The sequence below is a fragment of the Solanum stenotomum genome, chromosome 1, assembly GCF_019186545.1.
Source record: "Solanum stenotomum isolate F172 chromosome 1, ASM1918654v1, whole genome shotgun sequence".
Taxonomy (NCBI): domain Eukaryota; kingdom Viridiplantae; phylum Streptophyta; class Magnoliopsida; order Solanales; family Solanaceae; genus Solanum; species Solanum stenotomum.
In genome coordinates this window covers 50,250,678-50,272,874 of record NC_064282.1, presented here as the reverse complement: position 1 = coordinate 50,272,874, position 22,197 = coordinate 50,250,678, and the positions used below count along the sequence as shown (strand labels likewise).

Sequence of the window (22,197 nt, the reverse complement as noted above, 5' to 3'; positions counted from 1 at the left end):
TAATTTTACCGACATCTAGAAGTCGGTATTATAATTTTTTTTGTTTTTTATTTTACACAAAACCATTCTCCAGAAGACGATTTAAATAAGATTAAATCAAAATATTTCTCAATTTTGTCTTTTATATGGAGAAATGGGAAAAATCGCGTCTGCTATGCAGATATTTTTTAAAAAGCGACGGACAACATCTCTATGTCCGTCGCTTTTTTTTAAAATGTTTGACCAACATTTTGACCAAAAAGCGGCAGACTAAGAGATATTGTCCGTCGCTTTCTTAAAATATTTGACCAGATATTTTGACCAAGAAGCGACGGACATAAAGAAGTTGTCCGTCGCTAATTTAAAAAATAATTAAAAAATTAAAATTAATAAAAAGCGATGGACGGCATGCCTTTTGTTAAATTAATAAATAATTATTTTTAATAAAAAGCGACGGACTGCGTCGCTATTTATATAAAATAATTAATTAGCAAAAATCCGCGAAAAAAAGCGACGGACTAAGCAATGCCGTCTGTCGCTTTTTAAAAAAAAAATTAAAAAAATATTTTAATTAAAAAGCAACGGACTAAGAGACGCTGTCCGTCGCTTTTTAAAAATGTTTGACTAGATATTTTGACCAAAATGCGACGAACTAAGAGATGCCGTCCGTCGCTTTTTTAAAAAACTAATTAATAAAATAAAGTAAATTAAAACGACGGACAGCGTGGTTATTTTTTAATTTATAAATAATTATTTTTAATAAAAAGCGACGGACGACGTCTCTATATATATTAAATAAATTATTATTAATTATATATATATTTAGCGCAAAAATCCGTAAAAAAAATGACGGACTAAGAGATGCAGTCCGTCGATTTTTGTAAAATAATTATTTTAATTAAAAAGTGACGGACAACATCTCTTAGTCCGTCGCTTTTTTGGAGCGACGCTGTCCGTCGCTTTTTCTTTCGCCGTTTTTTAGTAGTGTCAGTATGTTGCATTGCAACTAAATCGACTCTACTTTCTGCGATTTGTCCGTTTATATATACATTAAAGACTAATGAATTGACCTTAGTGGAATGGACAATGAAATCACACCAATGAAACCTCACAAGATAGGAAAAGTTTGTATCAACACTGAAAACCCAAGTAAGGTTATAATTCATGTTGATATTCGACTCAAAACCCATCGATCTACAACTATCATACACAACAAGGGGTGCAACATATGATGGTAAGTCAGCATAACGAATTGTCACCAATTCATTAAAAGATTTCTCGCATACTACCTCAAACATGATTGTGGAAGGATTTTCTCACATAAAGAATTCATCAGGTTGAAAGTTTTTCTCACCTAAGATGAATCAAGATTAAGGAGCTATTATGTTGAATTCTATCTTGGATTGGCTACTTGATGTGCCCTTCATGGATGATCAGACAAGCGGCGATTACCCATGTCCCAAAATGATAAGACAAGTTAAGATTAATGACTTTTTTGTGGGATTTATGCTTGTCACCAAGTGGACAAGTGGCGATTACTCATGTCCCATAAACTATGTGCCACCATAGGTTTGTCTTAGATAGACATTAGCTAGTGGATCCACTTAAGCTAGAAGTTTATGGTTCTTACCTTGGCAGGTAAGGACATCTCTTTTAGATGTTGGATAGACATCGGATTTCATGTTATAGCTCACATGGTCTATGTTGGTTAATGGAAACTTCCCACAATAATGAACTAAGGTTACTTCTAGAAGTATCTCAAACGCGTTTTAAAGATATAGCTTGCATTGACCATGACTATGACTTATGTTTTCAAACATGTTATTTTATGGTTTAGCTTGGTCATTGCATGTCATATAAAGTTCTTTTAGCATGATTTCATGACTCTTATGCATTGTTATTATACGTGGTACATTATATGTAATAACACATACTCTTGCCTACATTATTTCACTAATGTAGGGTCCAACGCTCCTACCTCCCAACTCGTGGCTAGTTGATACCTTGTACCTTTTGACGATTGGTGAGTCCTCATGTTCCGAGGGCCGAGACTCTTTATGCTTTATGTCTTTCATTCGAAATGTTTTATGTGATGTAGGGGTTTTGTCCCAATCACTCTTTTGATGTGATATATGGCTTGAGACTTATGTTAGACTTTCTCTACTTTTGCCAAACTCTTTATAATTCAAAAATGTCTTTTGAACTCTTTAAATTCTATTATCTTGTATGATGCATGCTAAGAGGCTTGTGTAGGGCCTCTCGGGGTCCTATACGCCGTGTTACGATTAGGGTGTACTTTGGGTTGTCAAAAATTTGGCATTCAGAGCACAAGGTTTAGAAAGGTCCTAGGAAGTCTCTAAGCCACGTCGAGTAGAGTCTTATTCATGAGTGTGAAGCACGCCACATTTATGAATAAGAAGCTATAAGATGATCAGGAAACTCCACTTCTTTCATTACTCTAAAGTCGTGCGATAGAGTGTAACTTTATATGTCCTTCTCATAATCATTATCTGATGCTTTTCAGGATATGGCCCCTCGAAGAGCTTACATTAGGAGGAATGTGAATGAGAATGTGGAAAGAGAAGATCCTCAAGTTTCGGTCGACCCTTTAGCCGAGAAAGTGACTAATGCAAAGTTTAGGGCTGCTTTTCAACTATTGGTGATAAGAATTTCAATTGGGGATGAAACCAATTGAAATCAAATGTAGAATTAAACAACACAAAAGTAAGATTGATGAGAAATAAGAGATGAGAAGGAAAGAAAGAAAGGCTAATTGAATAAGCAATCGACCAAGGAAGAGAGAAACTTGAATTCGAAAAGAAACAACTCATATTGAAAACCACAAATGAGCAATCTCAAGAGAACTCAAGGTTAAGAAGTCCAAAATCAACAATTGGGAATCCACCCATCACTAATCTACACTAAACTAAAGGGATTCCACCCTTAAACTACACTCTTGAAAGAGTTTCTTCATTCAACATTCAAAATCATTATAATTGAAGTCTTACAAAATGAAAAGACTACTATTTATACTAATAAAATAAAGAAAGCAGTGTAACATCTCATACTTCGAAAAGTCAACTAGAGATTCGTACAAGTTAAACTTCGGTTTTAATTTTTAGGTCAACTTCAAATGGTCATATCTTTCAGAACATAAAGAGTAAGGTGGACCATGAGGTATCAAATTGAAGGTCTTTGATTCCTCTTTCCAATGTCGTTGAGTTTGCTAAATTCCAAGCTCGGATGAAGGAGTTATTCCCGTGTGAGTGCAGCCTCTCTAATTAAGGCTTTCCATCTGTTTAAAGAAAGGGGTATTTTGGTCTTTTCCTTACCCACTATGCCTAAAACGTTTTTCTCACCAAAATAAGGGTCTAATCTGATTTAGACCATTTTTTCCACGTTCTTAAACGATTAAGGTTGGGAGAAGAGTTTCAAGAGAAGAAAAGGAAGAGGGTTTCAAGCGTTCATTCAAGAACTTGAGGATTTCGCCAAGAACAAGTGTTATTCGAGTTATGTAAGCTCTCATAGTGTTGGGTTTGTTCTCCCTCACGCAAATCATGTAATTTCATCTATGAATTCATTCTTGAAGTTGATTGATTGAGTTTCTTGAGAAATACTTGAGTTTTAACCCCATTCTTTTAACAATGGAGGTTTTTGAGTTCTTGAGGTGAGGGTCTTACGAATGAGTGTTGTTCTTGATGGATTTTGGGTGGGATTTTGTTGATTTTGTGTTAGTTTTATATATCAAAATAAGTTTGGAGGAAATCATTCGATTATAGATGAGTTAGGCCTTGAAATTGAGCAAGAAAATTCGTCAAATTTCTTGGCAGGGGCTTGGGGCGGCGCACCACCATAACGCCAGGACTACTATCCAGTAGTTTGGGGCCATGCGTGGTGCACTAATCAGTACGCCCCAAACATTGTTCAGTAGTTTTGGGGTTGGCGCGCCGCTCCACTCAGTGTGCCCCAAACATTGTTTAGTTGTTTTGGGGCTGGCGCCCCGCACCATTCAGTGAGCCAGGGTCGCCAGGTCTCTTACCCTTTTGTCCTTCTTTACATGTGTGTTCCTTCACATCGTACCGGATTTCTCTTCTTGATATTTACTCTTAAAATCTTCGTTAATCCTTGAGAGAACATACATATCCTAATCGCATCTCTTAATTTACATTTCAAATCAAAGTAAAGTGAAGAGGAAAGTTCAAGAGGTCCTTTTGAGTCAAATTTGAGAACTTTTTTGCAATCAACTATAATTTTGAACTAAGTCTTGATTAAATGAGGATGAGGAGATTTGAGTTTCATATTTCAAAATAAGTATAAGGGGGCTAAGTATTCCCAATTATGTAATACTTTTACATTTAAAAGAGAGAAACACCGATATCTAATGAGTTTACAAGTTCAATGGAGTTTCAGAGTATTACCTCTTTTAAGAGGATCTTTTGAGTAATAACCTCAATTTGAGAAAGAGCTATGTTTTAAACATTTGAGCATGAGTTATATATATATTATTGAAAGTAGTATTGAGCACCGATGTGGGGATGAATTCAGACAACTCAAAATCCTCATACACCATGTATGCCAACATGGGTAAAGGATCATAGTTTTTAGATGATTCCTTATTGCTTTTAAGCACAGCTTAGTGGATCCACATAGTTGAGGTGTTCTATAACTCAGCAAGGTATAGGACAGTTCTGGTAGTGTGGGTGAAACGATGTATCATCATGTAGCTCATAGTGATGGTTATCGGTTAGAGAATCTCCCAAATATGAGTATAGAGTTTATTATTGTATTTTTATACATATAGACTTGATATCTACTATTTTAAAAGGCTTTATATATTGCATGTCTTATTGTTTCTTGCATATTGAGTTGAGTTGAGGTGAGTATTCCTTCCAACCTTGTCAGTTCAGTCATCTATTGCTTTCAGTTTTCCTCTTACATGCTCGTACATTCAATATACTGATGTCTTTCGACCTGCATCTTTTTCTGATGCAGATACAGGTGTTCAGGGTCATCAACAGGCGCTCCATTGATACCATTTTCATTCCCGTTAGCTTTGGTGAGCCTCCTTGCTTTCCAGAAGGTTCTACATTTATATTTTAGTTTTGTTAAGATGTTGTGGGTCTTGTCCCGACATCTATCGTAGTATTTAGAGGCTTCATAGACAGTAGTAGTTGAGGAGTCTTTCCCTATTTTCCTTGTGATGTTTTGAGACTTGAGTTGCCTTCTTATGGCTATTTGAATATTTCCAGACATTTCTGAGTTATCTATTGTTGAGATAATTTGAGTTAATCTTTTCATTTGAAGTTCTTGTTTTGTTGAGTAAGTCTTCCGCTGAGTAGTGAGCCAGGTCAAGGGTTCTCTTGGGGACCAACGATGGTTCTCGAGTGCCGGCCACGTCCAGGGTGTAGGCTCAAAGCGTGACAAACTTAGTATCAAAGCATAGAGTTCAAGAGTCCTAGAATGTCTATGAAGTTGTGTGTGTAGAGTCCTGAAGCGCACCACATCTATAATTAGGAGGCTACAACATTTAGGAAACATTTTACTTCTTTCTTACTCTCTTTCGTGCAATATAGAGTTCAACTTTATAAAAGTTTCCTTCTAACTCGTGCTTATGCGTATCTTTCAGATCATGCCTCCACGAAGAGCTGTTCGAGGACGTCCTTCTACGAGGAATGTTAATCCTCAAGAATAAGAGGTTCCCAATGCACCAGAATTGCAACCCCCTCAGGGAGAGGTCACCAATGCTGAGTTCCGGGATGCTCATCAATGTAGTATTTTTAAAAAAAGAACCTATTTATTTCTATCTCTAACGAGGCGGATGATTTTTCAATGAAAGGAAAAAATATTTTTAGGCATAGTTAATTTGGTGAAAACACTTATTAAAGTCTTAAACTCATTTTGGGACATAGGATCACCCATTCTGAGAAAATAGTCCAAAAATGATCTATATATATATAATTATATATGATCAAATGTTGATTGATTTTTAAACAAACCCCTAACATAATTTTCTTGAAATTTGACCTAATTTTTTTTTTAATGATAATTACAATTGATTATATGATTTTGTTTAAAAAGCCACATATGAGTGATAGATTATCCAACTCAAATCCCACAAAAAATTGCATGTAACATGGATCGTTGAATTTTTTAGGTTAAATTTGTGATAATAAAATTTTAGATCTTAAAATTTAATCACTCGAAAATTCAGAAGACCAATTTTTATGATATATATTTTGTTGGAAATATCTCAACGCTACAAAATTCCTAAGGTTTCATGCAAGAACTAGGCAGATCCAAAAATGAAATATTGCAATAAAAATCTGTGATTACTCAAAAGCCTTATTTTTCATGTATTGCATACAAAGCATGTCTACAACTGAAACACGAGCATATGTCTCTGATACCAATGCAATATTGAATCACAACTACTAGTTTAGGAGACTTATGAGTTTCTCTATAGCTAAATTGAATCTGCCTCAATCACGATATGTGTCACCGATCATTAGGGATCTTCACAAAATGAATGATTACTCTTCTTCCACAATCTAAATATCCTAAATGATGCTGAGGGTATTCTCTCTTGTATAGCTAACCGTAGCCTTCATACATATTATGTTGGAAACAACGGTCTTTTTTTCAAACAACCATAATGATGTATTTATAAATTAAAGACTAGGATTTATTAGGAGAACAACTAATGAACTAACGAATTAATTAGCTTTCTTTATGAATGGACCAGACCCAACTAATGAACTAACGAATTAATTAGCTTTCTTTATGAATGGACCAGACCCAATTGCTATTTCCAACAATCTTTTATTTCAGTTTCCTTTTCATATTTTAGAATATGCCCCTTTAATTAGTTCGGTAATAAGATTTACTGAGTTAATATAGTTAAACTCTAATTTGGATCTGAGCAATGTTCCTCCTCGATCTACAACTATGACATAAGATTAAATGGAACACTACTGAACATACACAAATACGGTCATTTAGTTATTTTCACCTCCCGTATGTGAAACTATATATATCACAGTTGAGTTAAGTTAGCTTTTGATTAGTAAAGTATTGATATACTTATTTAAGTTTTTAAGTGACATTGGAGCTATTATACAGTCATCCAACTATTTATTAACTTATCTTAAATTTAAATGAAATAAACATATCAAAATCTAGTGTTTAAAGAGAAGAAATTAACACGCATAGCATATATAGAATGATATCAATAGTAATAGCAACGTTACAAATTAGGCTATCCAACTTTAATTAATAACCCTACAGTTAACGCGAATTTCGCCATTTGTTCCTGTTGGTGGTGGTAAGCTTCCCATTTTGAGCATGGAGTTTTTGAAATCCTCAAGAAACACAGATGGATCGTCTACATAATTCTGCACAATTTCTCTAGTGTTATCGTCATCTCCAGTTGCTAGGACTTGATCAGAAACAAGCAAACCTTTTCCTGATAGAAGATTAACGTAGTAGTGATTATCGAACGTTGATGGAGTCATGTTATCAAGATTTGCTAGTGTAGTGTTATTGTTAGCTGAGCACAGTTGTTGCAGTGACTGCAAGAAATCCAAGTTCATCTCTGAATTGCTAACGCCCGCGTTATTGTTGTTTAGCCTGGAGCTAAATGTAGCACATCTAGCCTTCCCAATTGTATGTGCACCTGACAGAGTGACCATATCTTGAAGAGAAAGACCAAGATTTTGAAAGTTGGTAACAAGGGTGGCTACATTTGAGTTTGGTCCTGGGATGTTGTTATTTGCTTCTGTTTTGCTTGCTGTTAAGCTATCCTTTCTCCCCATTTGCACTTGCCATCCCAAGCCTCCTGACTGCAATCCATGCATTAAGTCGAAAATTCAAAAAACATTATTTTAAGGGAAAAGATTCAAATATGACATCGAACTTTGAGAAAGCAGTCATTTATGTCATCTCTTAAAAGTTTGGTTCATCTATGCCATTTCCATTTGAGAAAAGGCTCATTCATGCCATTATTTGTTAACTGAAAAAAGTTTCGATTTTGCAAAACCATTTTTACTCGTGGTCAATTATGATTTGATCACGTCTTTAATTAAATCATTTTTTAAGAATGTCATTCAATTAACAAATAATGACATGGATGAATCTTTTCTCAAATGAAAATAGCATAGATGAGCCAAACTTTTAACTGATGGCATAATGAGCATTTTCTCAAAGTTCGATGGCATATTTGAGTATTTTCTCTTATTTTAACTCAGAGTCATTTTAAAGAAAGAGGATATACCAGGACAACAGAATCTCTAGCAGCAATAGAAAGAATATCAGCACACGATACAGTTTGGGGACAAGCATATTCTAGATCAGCTTTGATGTTATCAATCACTTCAAAACCCCTTAATGAGTTCAAGTTTGGTCCAGCTGTTTTCTCTCCGCTAAAACTAGGGGTATCGTCCAGGAGTACTGATGCGTCACATCCCTGAAATACATTCAACATGAATATTAAACATGGAAAATATTTACGCACAAAAAAGAAAGACAGAAGAAATAATGTGACTTGCATTAACGAAACAGTCATGGAAATGAAGACGAAGCAAAGAAGCAGCCATTCTGGGGTCTTGGGACACTGCACTTTCCACCCATGAAAAGATGATAGCTTCAGCTTCTGGACAGCTGTTTAGGTACAAACCAAAACTTAACGCGATGGTTACACCATCAATGCATGTTTTCTCCAACTTGTTTGAAACAACATTTCCACTTGCAAATGTTACTGAAAACTTGATCAGTAGCATCACGCAGAAAGAAGCTAAGTAGAAGGAAGCCATTAAATTTCTACAGTAACTTAAATAGAAAGTTGTGTTTTTTGAAGTTAATACTGAAAGTTGAGGCCTTAAATAGAGGAATTGTTCACTGCAAACAGAAAAAGGGAAGAGCAGTTAAGAAGAAGACATAGTCCAAGGCAAATGAGTCAAATTGGAAATGAACATTACATGAGAGGTCCCCTGGTGTATAACAATCCACCTAATACCAACTGCTCTCAGATCTTGCAACATGTGATTACTGAACAAAATGATTTGCTATTCCTTACTTCTTGTTTATGTAACTTATCGGAATTACACTTTGGAGCTAATATTACAAAAATTAACACCAACGAAGGAGAGCTCCAACAGCTAAATCATTGATGTACAATGAAATGAAACCTATGTGTTATGTAGAGAAGTCCTTTGAAGCAGAAGTATGTAATTTGAAACAAAATCTCAGCTAACAAAGCATCTTTTCATAACCATAACTAGCTGATAATACATACACATTCTCAAGGACAAACCACATGGTCAATTAAAACTATAGTATCTTTTCAGGCATAAAGAGGTTCCCAATTGACAAAATTGGGATCGTACATCTTATATTCATAATCTGCATCAAGGTCCTCCATTGTTCTGCCAAACACAAAATGTTTTGTTCCCATAGTGGTGAACGGCATCAGACCACCAAAAGCTCTAGCAGTTTTGATCCCCATGGCAATCTTTCTGTGAGCCTCGACACTAATTCCAGTCTATACATAACCAAAAAGAAAGAATAAAATACATTTCATGTGTTCTGTCACCAGTATTAGTCGATAGATTTGATTACAAACCTTGCCCCTCTTGAGGAGAATTCCAGCCTCCGTGATGAAGCTAGCTAGGAACCTCACGTTCTGTATTGCAAATATGTTTAAATGTATAAATCAGATAACTCCATTAGGCCAAACTTACAAGGCAATAAGAATCAATCCAGTACTTGGGAATGTGATATTCAGTACCAATAAACTGACCAGCAAGAGAAACCTTTTTGAAAATTTGACCAGCAGAGAAACTTGATGCTAGTATATTAAATAAGCAATATACGTGCTGGAGGGTGTCTCCACATGCAGATATTTGGGTGCATATACGGATAACTTTTGAAGACATACATGGTCAAAGTGATGCAGAACCAAGAATACCAACCCTGAAACCAGCTTTGCGCAAAACTTCCTCTGTTGTAGTTTCAATCATCCCTTTTAAAGGGCTTGCGAACTCCTGGTTTTCTAAGATCAAGATCCTGAAGATAATAATGAATAGCTTAGAGGTGGACATGGCAGCACCATAGAGAATAGGTTGAGTTACGGCAACAAATTAATGCCATCCATAAGTTTGCTCTTGCCACAGAGAATGAAGATTGAAACAAGGTGTACTAGGAAATAAGCACTTCGACCATACAATTTTAGCACACCTAAACATTTGAAAGTTTGACGGAAGCTGTTGAAACGCCAATGGGTGCAAAATATACAAAAACCACAATCAGACGTATCCTCATACGGAAATGACACTCGCGATACTAAAAGCACGCCAGAAATGCTACCTCATTTCTCATACCTTGATTTTACAAGTGTTTCCTGGCCAAAAGGTCATCTGCTCTGTAAACATAATCATCTTTCTCTACTTCATCAGGATCAAACTCAAAATATCTGGCTTCTTCCTTCAACTTACCATCCATCCCATCTGATAACGTATCAAAACTCTCATCCAGACCATTCAGTAAACTAGATCTTTCCCAGAACTGAACGTGGAGCCCAACCCAGATGTATCATAAGCCTTTTCTACCCTATCAAGCTTTCTGAAAAAGGAGTTTGAACTTGGACGGTTCCCCATACTATCACCAAAGAGCAGTCTTTCAAAGTCTTCAGTAGACTCAAATGAGTTGGTGCTTTGCTTATCATCAGGGGCTGTGTAGTGACAAGGAAAGTTGAGTCCATTATCATGCGGATAAAAGCAAGAAATTGGCATACATAAAAAAGTTGATGAAGACCACTGGCAAAGAAGCACATAATTCCACAATAAAAAAAGTATCAAACTAAAGCTGGAGCGTATGAAAGATAAAATTCGTAATGTCAGTTTGGATTGTCCAATATGAAAGGCATACAATTTACCAAGGAACAGTGTGGCCAGTCTATCTTGTTTGTCGATTTCTTGTTATCTTGTTCTTCAGCATTTAAAGATCGTATCATTAGCTTCTGGAATCCTCCTTAAGCTAAGGCAACTTACTAGTCAATTGGAAAGTATGTACCTAAAACCTAGTTATCTCCACTCCTCAAATTATCAGTGATTGGAAAAAGGAGGTCATGTCGGAGAAGCTTCACTCATCACATTATATTCAATCGGAAAAAATGCATTTCCTATAACTCTGTAGACTACAAGCACATACTTCATTTTGAATATCAATTAAAAGTTTTTATCTTTTTGTATTTTAAAAAAATAAAACTAGTATGGAAACCAAAAGTATGTAAGAAATTCAGGGTAACTGAAGACAAGTTTTTAGCTTCACAAGCATGAAAAGAAAATTGGCTCAATAGAAAATCGCTGAATAAAAAAAAGGACTCAGGAAAACTAAAACTTGCACATCTTTAGTAACAAAAATTGCAACTTGGCATGATAACTATGGAATTTGATAGAGAATTGAATAAATAGTACCTACCAAAATTTGGAAGTGCAGAAAAGGTCCTGAAAACAAGAGTAGCTCAAGTGGCAAAAGGTGGAGGATTTGTGGCTTAGGTCACAGGTTCAAGCCCCACACCATGCAAAGTGAAGCCCGGTATTTAAGTGGAGAAGGGTAGAGGGGCGGGCCCATTATCCACCGAGTTTAGAAGGCTGTGATTGGTCCAAAGGGTGGGTCACAGACGGATTTCTCAATTATCAAAAAAAAAAAAAAAAAGAGGATGATGACAAGAAGAATGAGATAAGCAAGCATTGGCAGTCCATAACACCCCGTATAAGTTTCATCTTGCCTACAATAATGTAATATCCCTTAACCTTAGAGAATTCATTATTTTGATAAACCATTCAATCTCATCAATTAGCCGACTCCAGCTTGAAACAGAGTCAATTGATTGATTCAATTTTTTATGTAACAAATACTTCCAAGCAGTGGTGAAGGTAGAATTTCTCCAAGGGCTTTCAAACGTAAAATATTGTAATTAGAAGAATAATCACACAACACAATATCATAAACCGAACAAACTGTACAGTGATAATCTAAAGCCATTTCTAATATGATCTGGAATTCTAGACACAAAAAAATGGGGCTAAAAGTAATTATTGGACCTTTAGAACATCATTCATTAATTCATTTTGATGCTCGGCCTAAAATGCAGATATTTAGTTATTATTTGCCTTAACATTTTAGTACTTCTAATCGTTGTTTGAGTATTAACTACAGTGATTCGTGTTTAATACTGTATTTTTACTTTGTCAATACATTAGAGATGGATTTTGCAGCAAAATTGGGTGAAAATATTAAAATTACAAAAAAGATCAAAGAAGACTCATGATGAAAGACAAAATAATACGACACAAAATAGCTTAATGATTGAAAAGAAGATATTTCAAAGGTAACAAGTGCAAATTGAAATGAATTGAAGCAAGCAGCTTTAAAAAGTGCACTATGAGTTGTCTACGTGGAATCACAATTATTGCTCCCAGTTCGTAACCTTTATCTGGTGCGCCACCAATGCAACGCGGTGGTGCCACGCCCAGTAGTGGTTTCTGAACTTCAATTTACCAAGCACACCACCAGTAGACGCGCCATAACGCCCAAAAATTTTCCTATTCTGATTTAGATTTTGATTTGGTTTTTAAAACCCAGACTTTTTTGTGCTCTATGGACCCGTTTGGCCATAGATTTCCCAAGTAATATTCGGGGAAAAATTTGGCAAATAATGTTTGTCCATACAATTTACCATTATTTGACAAATACTTTTGGCAAATATCCCAAATTCCCAAATACTAGTTTTTTCTAGTATTTGGGCCAAATTTCATTATTTGGGATATTTTAAAAATTGAAATTTTACACCAAACTTTTATCTTTTACAAAAACACCATCTATAGTAGTTGTTTGCGTTATATTACATAATCTTTTTACATGAATACCAAAGTAGTGATGAAATATTTAGTGAATATGAAAGTGATGATATGGTTGTTGATGAAAATGATGAACAATCGGCTCAGGGTAACAAAGTCATGTGCTTTATCTACTTCACGATGTATGGAATGATGCTTGTTGCACTCACTACAAACTACCACATTGCTTCATTGTCATGGACACCACTTGTTATTTGTTGCAACGAAGATCCAATTGACTTGTAATACAAACTTATGATTAGTTTTGATAGTTTTTAAAACTTATGGGTATAAATATTTTTCTAAAAAAGTGAAATATGTTTCTCAAATACTATGGCCAAACAAATGGTGAAATTTCACCCAAATTTTCACCCAAATTTTCACCCAAATTATATTTGCCAAGAATATTTGGAAATCTATGGTCAAACGCTAGCTATAAATATATTCTAAACTGTACATACTAAACACAGTTTTTAGACAACTTTTGACCTTGGGAGAGCTAAGAGTTGCCATGGAGGCCAAAGTTTATTGGGTTTCAATTGTACTTTCACTATGGTGGACCGCCCTTCATAAAGCACCTTTGGGCAGTAGCAACTATCGGGATCCATTTCGAGATCAATTTGATAATGAAACTCTTTAAGCAATGATCTTAATTCTTATCTATGTCATTTCTCTTGACGCTATACAAAAGACAACCATCAAAAACCACTTAACCTCTTGACCTCTTCTCTAAAACAAAACGCCACGCGGACAAATCGATAAAAGTGAAAACGAGGAGGAAATGCTTATTTACAGTTATTGTAGTACGATTTTTCATTTCCCGATTGGCCTTTCAATAAGTTTTCTTCTCCCTACTATTAGTCATTGTGAGATTTATTGTTTTGCTTCCATGTCTATATGGAATTAACTTCTCATTTTTTCCTTTCAAGATTGTTACTATTTGAATATTGATTTCAAGTAATTAGTTTATCATATTGATTTATTTATTTGATCATGAGCTTAGTTATTCGATTGTTTGGCCGACTATTTAATGAATCGAACGTGAAAGTGAGAGTTCAAGATTGCAATAAGATTAAATAGGACATATTCTTAACGTTTGGCATCGAGGAGAGGATATGCACTTAGGATAGACATATACCTAAGTTGCTTTATTTGGTTAATTTACCAAAGTTGAAATGCATTCAAGTTAAGGCTCACAACCATGACATATAGGTGTGAAACTAATTCGAACAAGTGATTATTAAAGACTCAAAGGATTCTTATTTGTAATATTAACCTTGTTAATGAGTAAATTAGATAACGTGATTGTTAGATAGCTCATAACCCAAGATCAATTTCATCTCATTGATAACATGAAGAATTGTTCTTTCCTGGTTAGAGTTCATTATTTGCTTTCCTTTATTTTTAGTTAGTTTATAATTATATAGTGTTATTTCATGTTTCGATAATTAGAATTAATTTAGTTTAGTAAACTCTAAACGAGTTTTAGGCTAAAGACATCCTTAAACTATGACTCAAACCTAAAATACATCCCTGTGTTATTATACTAAACAAAATACATCTCTTGACTAATTCAAAAGTTGCAACAATTATCCTTCTGTTTAGTTTCTGTCAAAAACTACATGCCCCCACCTCGAATATCCCTATTCTATTCTTCCCTTTCGTCTTCAACAATCTTGTCTTTCCTTCTGAAAAAGCCTAGAGCTTTTGGATAGAGAAACCATATACTTAACTCTTTACACCATTACCAATTGAAGAGCTATAGCTTTGTCACAATTTGTATTCTACGCTATATATAGTTGTGCTTCACAAATAAAAGCAAAAATCAAGTCCATATTTTTTCTCTATCCAGCAGTGTTTCAATTGGTTAATGTGATTGACGAGTGACATTAATTAATTTTTGTTCTCTTCATCTTCTTCATCTTGAAAGAGATTAGCTTATTTTCTAAAGGAACTACAAATAACCAAACAATACCAAAGATCTTCTAAGCTAGTGTTAAAATGCCTTTTACCTGTTTGGTAAAATGATCCAAAGAAATTGAAAGTATTGGTATGACACGAATTAATATAAAATTCACTAATTGTTTCCGTCATAAATCATCGCCACTTGTGTTGATTAAAAGGTATGGTAGTATTAAAAGAAAAAAAAAAAGAATAAGCTGAACAGTATATATATTTTAAATAGGAGACCAAGAAATACTACTCCATCTTTTACCTTTTTATTACACCTCAGTGATTCTACCCTGTGCATAATGAGTATTTATGTGATGAATTTTCTTCAGTCGTTAATGCTTTTTACATGTGAACGAAGAAGGTGAAAGATTGTTGGACAGGAGGGACACAAATTGAGAAATTAAAGGAGAAAATGATGTGGTTTATGTGTATGTCGTTAGTTTTTGACAGAAACTAAACAGAAGGATGATTGTTGCACCTTTTGAATTAGTTTAGCTATGTTTTTTTTTGTTTGCTATAGTAACACAAGTATGTACTTTAGGTATGAATCATATTTAAGGCACAACCATTATACATTTGGGATGAACACATATCAGAAGAAAATACTATTTAAATCCTTATTTTTGTGTATGGATGAATAAATCCTTATTTTTGTGTATGGATGAATCAATGATTCCTATTCATCCATCATATTCTAGACATCATTAACTAGCTCCCAAAATGCACGAAACTTTAATGTAAAATGAAAGAGCTTCAACACTAACAGCAAATCTTTGTACATCCAACACCCTCTATTTACTAGAGGTTTATTGAAAGCACTGGCGCATTAGAGCGACATTATATGTAAAGTATAACAATTTTATATCAGATTTGCATATAAAAAACAAACTAGGTGTGTGTGCTATGCGTATTCTGAAGATTCTGGGAAAATATCAAAAATGTTGGAGCTATGTTCGAAAGATATTCTGGTTTCAGAGTAAATGTTTGAAGAAATTAAAGAAAAATAACTTTAATTTTGCGTAAACAGGGAAGAAGGGGCAAAAGGGCGGTACCTCGGCGGCGGCGAAGCGGATGTGGAAGAAGGTGGGTAGTCTCCGGGAAGGATGTATTTCTAACAGTTGGATCAAAATCCTGATAAGTGTTCACTATAGCCCAATTAGGTTTTTCAGCTGGGCTATTAACCCAAATAGGTTGTCAAAAAGGCATTTGAGATTTTAGGGAAAATTAGGTAGTTAGACGAGTTAAAATAATATAATCTTTAAAAATTTCTATCATTTGAATTAATTATAAAATACCCCTTTTTCCTTTTGTTTCTTAACATTCAGATGTATCACTTCACCTCTATTAATTAGATACATTATAAATTTGTTGTGTACAATGTATCTGATACAAATGTTATTGTTGATACATAATCCAAATTATTTCAACCTAAATCAGTATGAATATGGATTATAGTTATGTATTTGATACATAACATATGTATTTTATATATAACTTATGTATCGATTGCTATGTACGAGGGAAAGAGCAATGTATTCACGAGTTCTGAAGAATCCGAAATTATTGTAATTTGGGAAACTTTCGGGATATGATGTAATTAACGTCTAAATTTTTGGGGTTTCTGTACTTTATACGAGATTTATGGTCCAAAACCTTTACTCTTTGAAAAAGCTACCTAATTGCACAAACATTCAAACAATAAATTTTAATTCACTCTATAGTTATTACAAATTGTCTTACTAATTAATAGTTGTGTACCAAATTTTATGTCAGATACACCACTCTTTCAGATTTCAAATAAGATATATATATATATATGTGTGTGTGTGTGTGTGTGTGTGTGTGTGTATCTTTGAACCAAATACAAAAGGAGAGAGGTGAGCGAGAGAGTCGGTATATCCGAAATACATGCAAATCACACTATAGATACATTTTGATATACAAATACAAAGGGAGAGAGATGAGCGAGAGAGTTAGTGTATCTCAAATATATACATGTGAATCATGCTTGAATACAATGTATACATAACAAATAACACATAATTAGACCCACATATATATATATCAGAAATATGTGTATCTGAGTGTGCCAAATATATGTATTTGGCATAGTAAAACTCTAAACTAATGAAATTTGTGTTGTTTGCTCTTATTCTTTACTTAACATTTAAGTCTAACATTGGTTATGCTAAAACAAGTTTTAGAAATCATTTGTTAATTTTGTGTAATCACTTCCTACTCAAGTGATTAGAATTTATAGTTGCATTCCCCATGAAATCGTCAAAATTTAGGATCTTCTTTAATTTACTGTAAGTCATTTTAAAGGGATCTCCTTTTTGACTAGTTTGTATATTTTACATGAAAACGATTCAATAAACTTTTCTTTTTCCATGTACCAATCTAGAAATAAACATTGAACTAAATTAATAATGAAACATAGGAACAGGAAAATGCCACTAACGTGATATAAGAATAATAAAAAAAAATGGACAAAATACATTAATATACAGCTACAATGAATATTTCAATGTAGTGTACTGGCAGAGAATATTTAAAAATTTATGTCCCTTTACAGTGAAATCCAATTATTTTTGTTGAATTCTGATTCCTTATGTTGATTGAATTTTTAAGCTAGCTTTTCCATTACATTCTTCATGATTTTTTTGTTTGGTTGTAAGATCACTATCTAATGGTTTCCTTATTAAGAAAAAGTAATTAAAGTAACTAATTAATTTTGCCTAAATTAAACCTACTAAAAATGTATACAAATTAAACGTATGTGTGTGACTTTAATTATTGATCCATGTCAATTTACTTGATAGAAATGGTGATGCTTCATATTTATCTTATTCTTTTGGATTCACTGATAAAAAATATTTGAATCAAAATGAAACATGCAACTATATTGATCAAGAAGATAGAAATCAATCTAATTTTAATAATAATTATTTACAAGCACAATGTGTGCTCTTGTTTGTAGGATTTCGCAGCTAAAAGTATGCATCATCAACCTTCAAAATATCTTTTTGATCCTCAAAAGTCATCTGGAACCCTATAAACACAAATTAATAGTGCAAATTAAATTATTCATAAAATATGTTTTGAAGCCAATGTAATTGTCTCCTTTAGGCTAAAAATTAAATTTTTACCTAAATACCCGAATCACAACCTAAGGTCTTGGGACTCTAACCAACCACCATACTGGATCAAATTCAACGTTTCAAACTCAATGGAACTGACAGAATCACCATCCGAGGCTCGGATCCCAAAAAGTTGACGAGACTCGAATGTTTGGCAACGTTAAATTATTTGCATAATCAGCCACTTATTTGAACTCAGACAAAAGTGAATATATTATTATATGGCATTAATTATGGGAAAGGTCTTTCTCTAAAAGGTTCTTTTTACGTTCTTTCCAATATGAGAACATTTCTGATTATTTGATTTTAAGACTATAAAAAATGACATGTAACTAAGTATAGCAGCATTAATTAGTCATTTTTTGTTGTTTAATTATTGTCATGTGATGATTTGGTGTTGATAAATTATGTGATGTTTCCTCTTCTAATTAAAACCCTGCCCCGATCTTGACATAACACATGATATGACAGAAATAATAACATGCACATAATTTTGTATTTGCTTTAAATAAACAAATAAAAAATCTCATTGAAGAATTAAGCTCCATATATATATATATATATTGGTTTTCCACCGGAATTCATATTGGAGCCCGACTAAATTTGGATTGCGCACAACAGAGCTCATTTGGAGGTGACGCTCCCAACATGATTTTTTCCATACTCAAAGCTCAAACTCGAGACCTTTGATTAAGAGTGAATTAGTAGTCTCACTACTGCACCATAACCCATGTTGGTTAAGCTCTCTCTATATATAATATGGAAGGATGGGGAATATAATAAATAGGAAGGTATAGAAGGTGTGGAGTTTGGTGAGTAGGCATATATCAAAGTTGGAATCAGAATAGTGTAGGCAAGAAATGATGCTTGGCTAGAAGTGGCATATGGTATTGAATTGAAGTGGACATTTCAAGCAAAAAGAGTGTCAGAGATGGTTGTAGTAAGTACATTTACTTGAACTATATGCATTTAAAATCTTTAACAAAATCTGACGCCATGCTCCTACTTAGTACTCATCATCATATACATATATACATACACCCTTGCCCTTTCCCCTCCTCCTACTCATGAAAGCTCCTTGAGACTTACCTTAAAATGGAACATTGAGCCATCAAACACACACATCACCCTCTACACCTAGATAATCAACTCATCATCATCAATGGAATTGATACTCTCACATATAGCTCTTCTACCTATATATAGAGTTTATCAACAAAACTAGCTCGCTACGTACGTACCATCAAGAGGTGTGGTGGGAACGGGATGGATGAGGTACGTTCACCCTTAACCAAAAGGTTCATGTTTGATTAACTCTTAGAATGGAAAAACCTAATGGGTAGCTTTGAATCTGGATTAGTCGGGTCAATTTATTTCAAATACTTGACCCTTATACCATAAAAAAAAGGTAATAGCTCAAAAAGTTAGTAGTGTGGCAACCTTAAAGATCATATGTAGGATATAGTTAAGGTCATATCTTGGTGGCTAGGCTACCTTAGTGGTGGAGAGCTAGAACTTGATTTATATTATACTTATAGATAAGAGAACAACTAGCTAGCTGCTAGTATGATAATTTGATTAGCCTAACTCTTAGATATAATTAATAAGAAATTAATGAACAATTTGTGGTTTAAAATTGTCTCTTCTTTTCCCCAGGGAGAGGTTAAAGTTAAGAAGATATAAAGGGATGGATTTCACCCAAGAAGAGAAGAGGGGATATTCCAAATAAAGCAAAGCTAAGAACAATTTATAGTTATGGCTTCCTTCTTACCCTGCATTTATATACATTTCGATCGAATAAATCAACTCGGATGAATGAGAAAACCCTAAACGTCCAATATATTCCGCTGATGTCAAGAACAAATGCACATGCATGCAATTCCAGTAATTTTAATGGTACAGAAATTATATCCCATCCCTAAAAAAGAAACGAAATAAACGAATATACAAATCAAAGATGAAGAACCAGAATGTTAAAAAACTAAGAAATATAAGTAATTAACAAGTACTGAAAGAATCCTGCTACTATATATTATACATGAAAAAGCTAGCTAATTACCCCATAAAACAAAAAGAAGTTCATAGCTATGGTTGATTAATAAGCTAGTCATTGTACCACATTAATTAATTAGGGGAAATTAATAGTTTCTAATAATTAATTAATTGTTGATGGGGGGTTCCTATCTAAATTAAGATTCATCAGTTAAATAAACTAACATACCAATTGATAATGATCTCATTCTCTCCTACTGATTTTGTTTTGGGTCTGTTGGCCTCATTTGGGATGGCACCATATCCTGCAGAAGCCCATGATCTCTAGCCAAAGACGATGAAGTTGATGGCGATAACATTCCTTCTTGGGATGAATTAGTAGTTGAAAACAATGACGAATCAGTAGTAAAACTGTTTATAGGTGGTAATGTTGGTGTCTGAAAGTAGGTCGATTGTTGTTGTTGTTGAGCTTGATAATTGAATTCTGGGAAAAACAAAGACGAATTACTAGCAACACCACCAAGACCAACACCAAGACCACCAATGGAGCCACCACTATAGCCAGTGGTTTCTGGAAAAAAGCCAATGCTGCCACGTGGCGTAACGGGGCATGGATGTGTGTGAACACCTTCATAAGTTGTAACAACTATTGATGGATCTTCAGAAGACCTTTCCACTCTCTTCTTCACACCACATGTTGCAGTAGTGCAACGATAGTAACTCCTTCATTATTAAACAACAAAATCAAATTGTTTGACTAGTATTAGAAAATATAAAATCTAAAAGTTAAAAAAAAAAAAAAAANTATTAGAAAATATAAAATCTAAAAGTAAAAAAAAAAAAAAAAACAACATTCCGTTATGATTATATATATTATATATATATAAAAGCGGTGGATGAGAATAAATTACTAATAAAGATTAATAGTAGGTAGATAATTAATTAAGAAGAAATTGCGTGTTTGTGTGAATATACATTCATACCTGGGAAAAGGACTGTTTTTCACAGCTTTTTGTCCGTATTTTCTCCATCTAAAACCATCATCCAAATGATCAATTTCACTTTTAGTCATGAACGCAAATCTGGGCTCTCTTTCCTTCCTTGTCTTCCTCTTTTTCGGATTTAACCTAATTAATTAAACAGTATCCATCATTCAAACTTATTAATTTAATTTGCATAAAAAGAAAATTAAATCATAAACAAAAATCTTCCTAGATTTTGTTGACTAATGATGCATAAAAAAAAAAACTTTTTATTTAAAATATATAAAAAGAGAAACTGTCTTTATCCATAAAAATGGTGCAAAATTAATTTAAAGGCTCACTGTAGGTTATCGATCTTGTCCTCATCATTTTCAAGTTGTTGCTCTACTGTTTCAATCATCTGTTGATGCTCATTATTCGCTGCAACTTCAGTTGACGATGAAGAGATTTCGGAGGAATTAGCAGAAGTATTAGCAATCGGAGAGGGAATCAACAAAGCTACATCGGGTGGTGGTGGTGGAGGAGAAGGTGGAGGTTGAAGCAAATCGAATAGAGAAGAAGAATCAGTAATTGGATCATCATGAGAAGCAAACATGGATTCAATTAAGCTCATTGGAGAAGAAGAGCCTTTTTCGGTTTCACATAAAGGCATATCAAAGAAAAAACTACTACTCTCATCGGGAAACAAAGCACTCATCGTTTCTGTTGGTTTTAGCTTCTTCTTTTCGTTCTCATCCATAGGCGACGGACTAAAGGACTCGATCAAAAGAATAGATTCTTCTTCATTTTTCTCTCTTTTTTTTGCTCAAAACTGGAGCTACTTGTGTTGTTACTGTAGAACAAAAGTAGTGAGAGAAAGTTTAAGACTTTTTTGTATAGGCTTTTGTGCTTTGGGTTTCAAGTGTGAAGACAGACACCTTTTTTGTTTCTTTATTTATTTTGGGAGGAAAGGTTTTGGTCCCATATATGGGGGTGGAATTGGGATTTTAGTTTTTCCACCTACGAGTTCGAGGTTGACCGGTAAATGCCGGTGAATTGCGACCATGTTCAAATGGAAAATAATTGACCATACTAACTTTATTTAATACTAATTGATTATTATTTGCTATTGCAAAATATGCATAAGTAATGCATTTAAGCATTCTACCCTCTTTATTTTTGGGTAGGATAATGTCTACATACCTTTTACCCTTTTTGAGATTCCACATTGTGAAATTATACTATTTAACTGTTGTTATTACTTCATCTGTCCAATAA

General features: G+C 34.0%; 2 protein-coding genes and 1 pseudogene across 2 annotated transcripts; all 3 read right to left on the bottom strand.

The window, feature by feature from the left end:
- Window positions 1–7,237: 7,237 nt before the first annotated feature.
- On the bottom strand, window positions 7,238–9,133 carry LOC125860864 (peroxidase 40-like). Its single transcript, XM_049540899.1, has 3 exons — window positions 8,523–9,133; window positions 8,249–8,440; window positions 7,238–7,817 (listed from the first exon to the last, which is right to left on the bottom strand). Exons 1-3 carry the CDS (start codon window positions 8,784–8,786, stop codon window positions 7,245–7,247), a joined length of 1,029 nt encoding a protein of 342 aa, XP_049396856.1. The 5' UTR covers window positions 8,787–9,133; the 3' UTR covers window positions 7,238–7,244.
- Window positions 9,134–9,316: 183 nt separating this feature from the next.
- LOC125853922 (uncharacterized) lies at window positions 9,317–12,018 on the bottom strand (annotated as a pseudogene).
- Window positions 12,019–20,145: 8,127 nt separating this feature from the next.
- Window positions 20,146–21,826, bottom strand: LOC125846599 (probable WRKY transcription factor 48). The gene is made up of 3 exons (XM_049526141.1): window positions 21,282–21,826; window positions 20,941–21,084; window positions 20,146–20,680 (listed from the first exon to the last, which is right to left on the bottom strand). The coding sequence occupies exons 1-3, from the start codon at window positions 21,677–21,679 to the stop codon at window positions 20,212–20,214; spliced, it is 1,011 nt and encodes a 336-aa protein (XP_049382098.1). The 5' UTR covers window positions 21,680–21,826; the 3' UTR covers window positions 20,146–20,211.
- Between the last annotated feature and the right edge of the window lie 371 nt (window positions 21,827–22,197).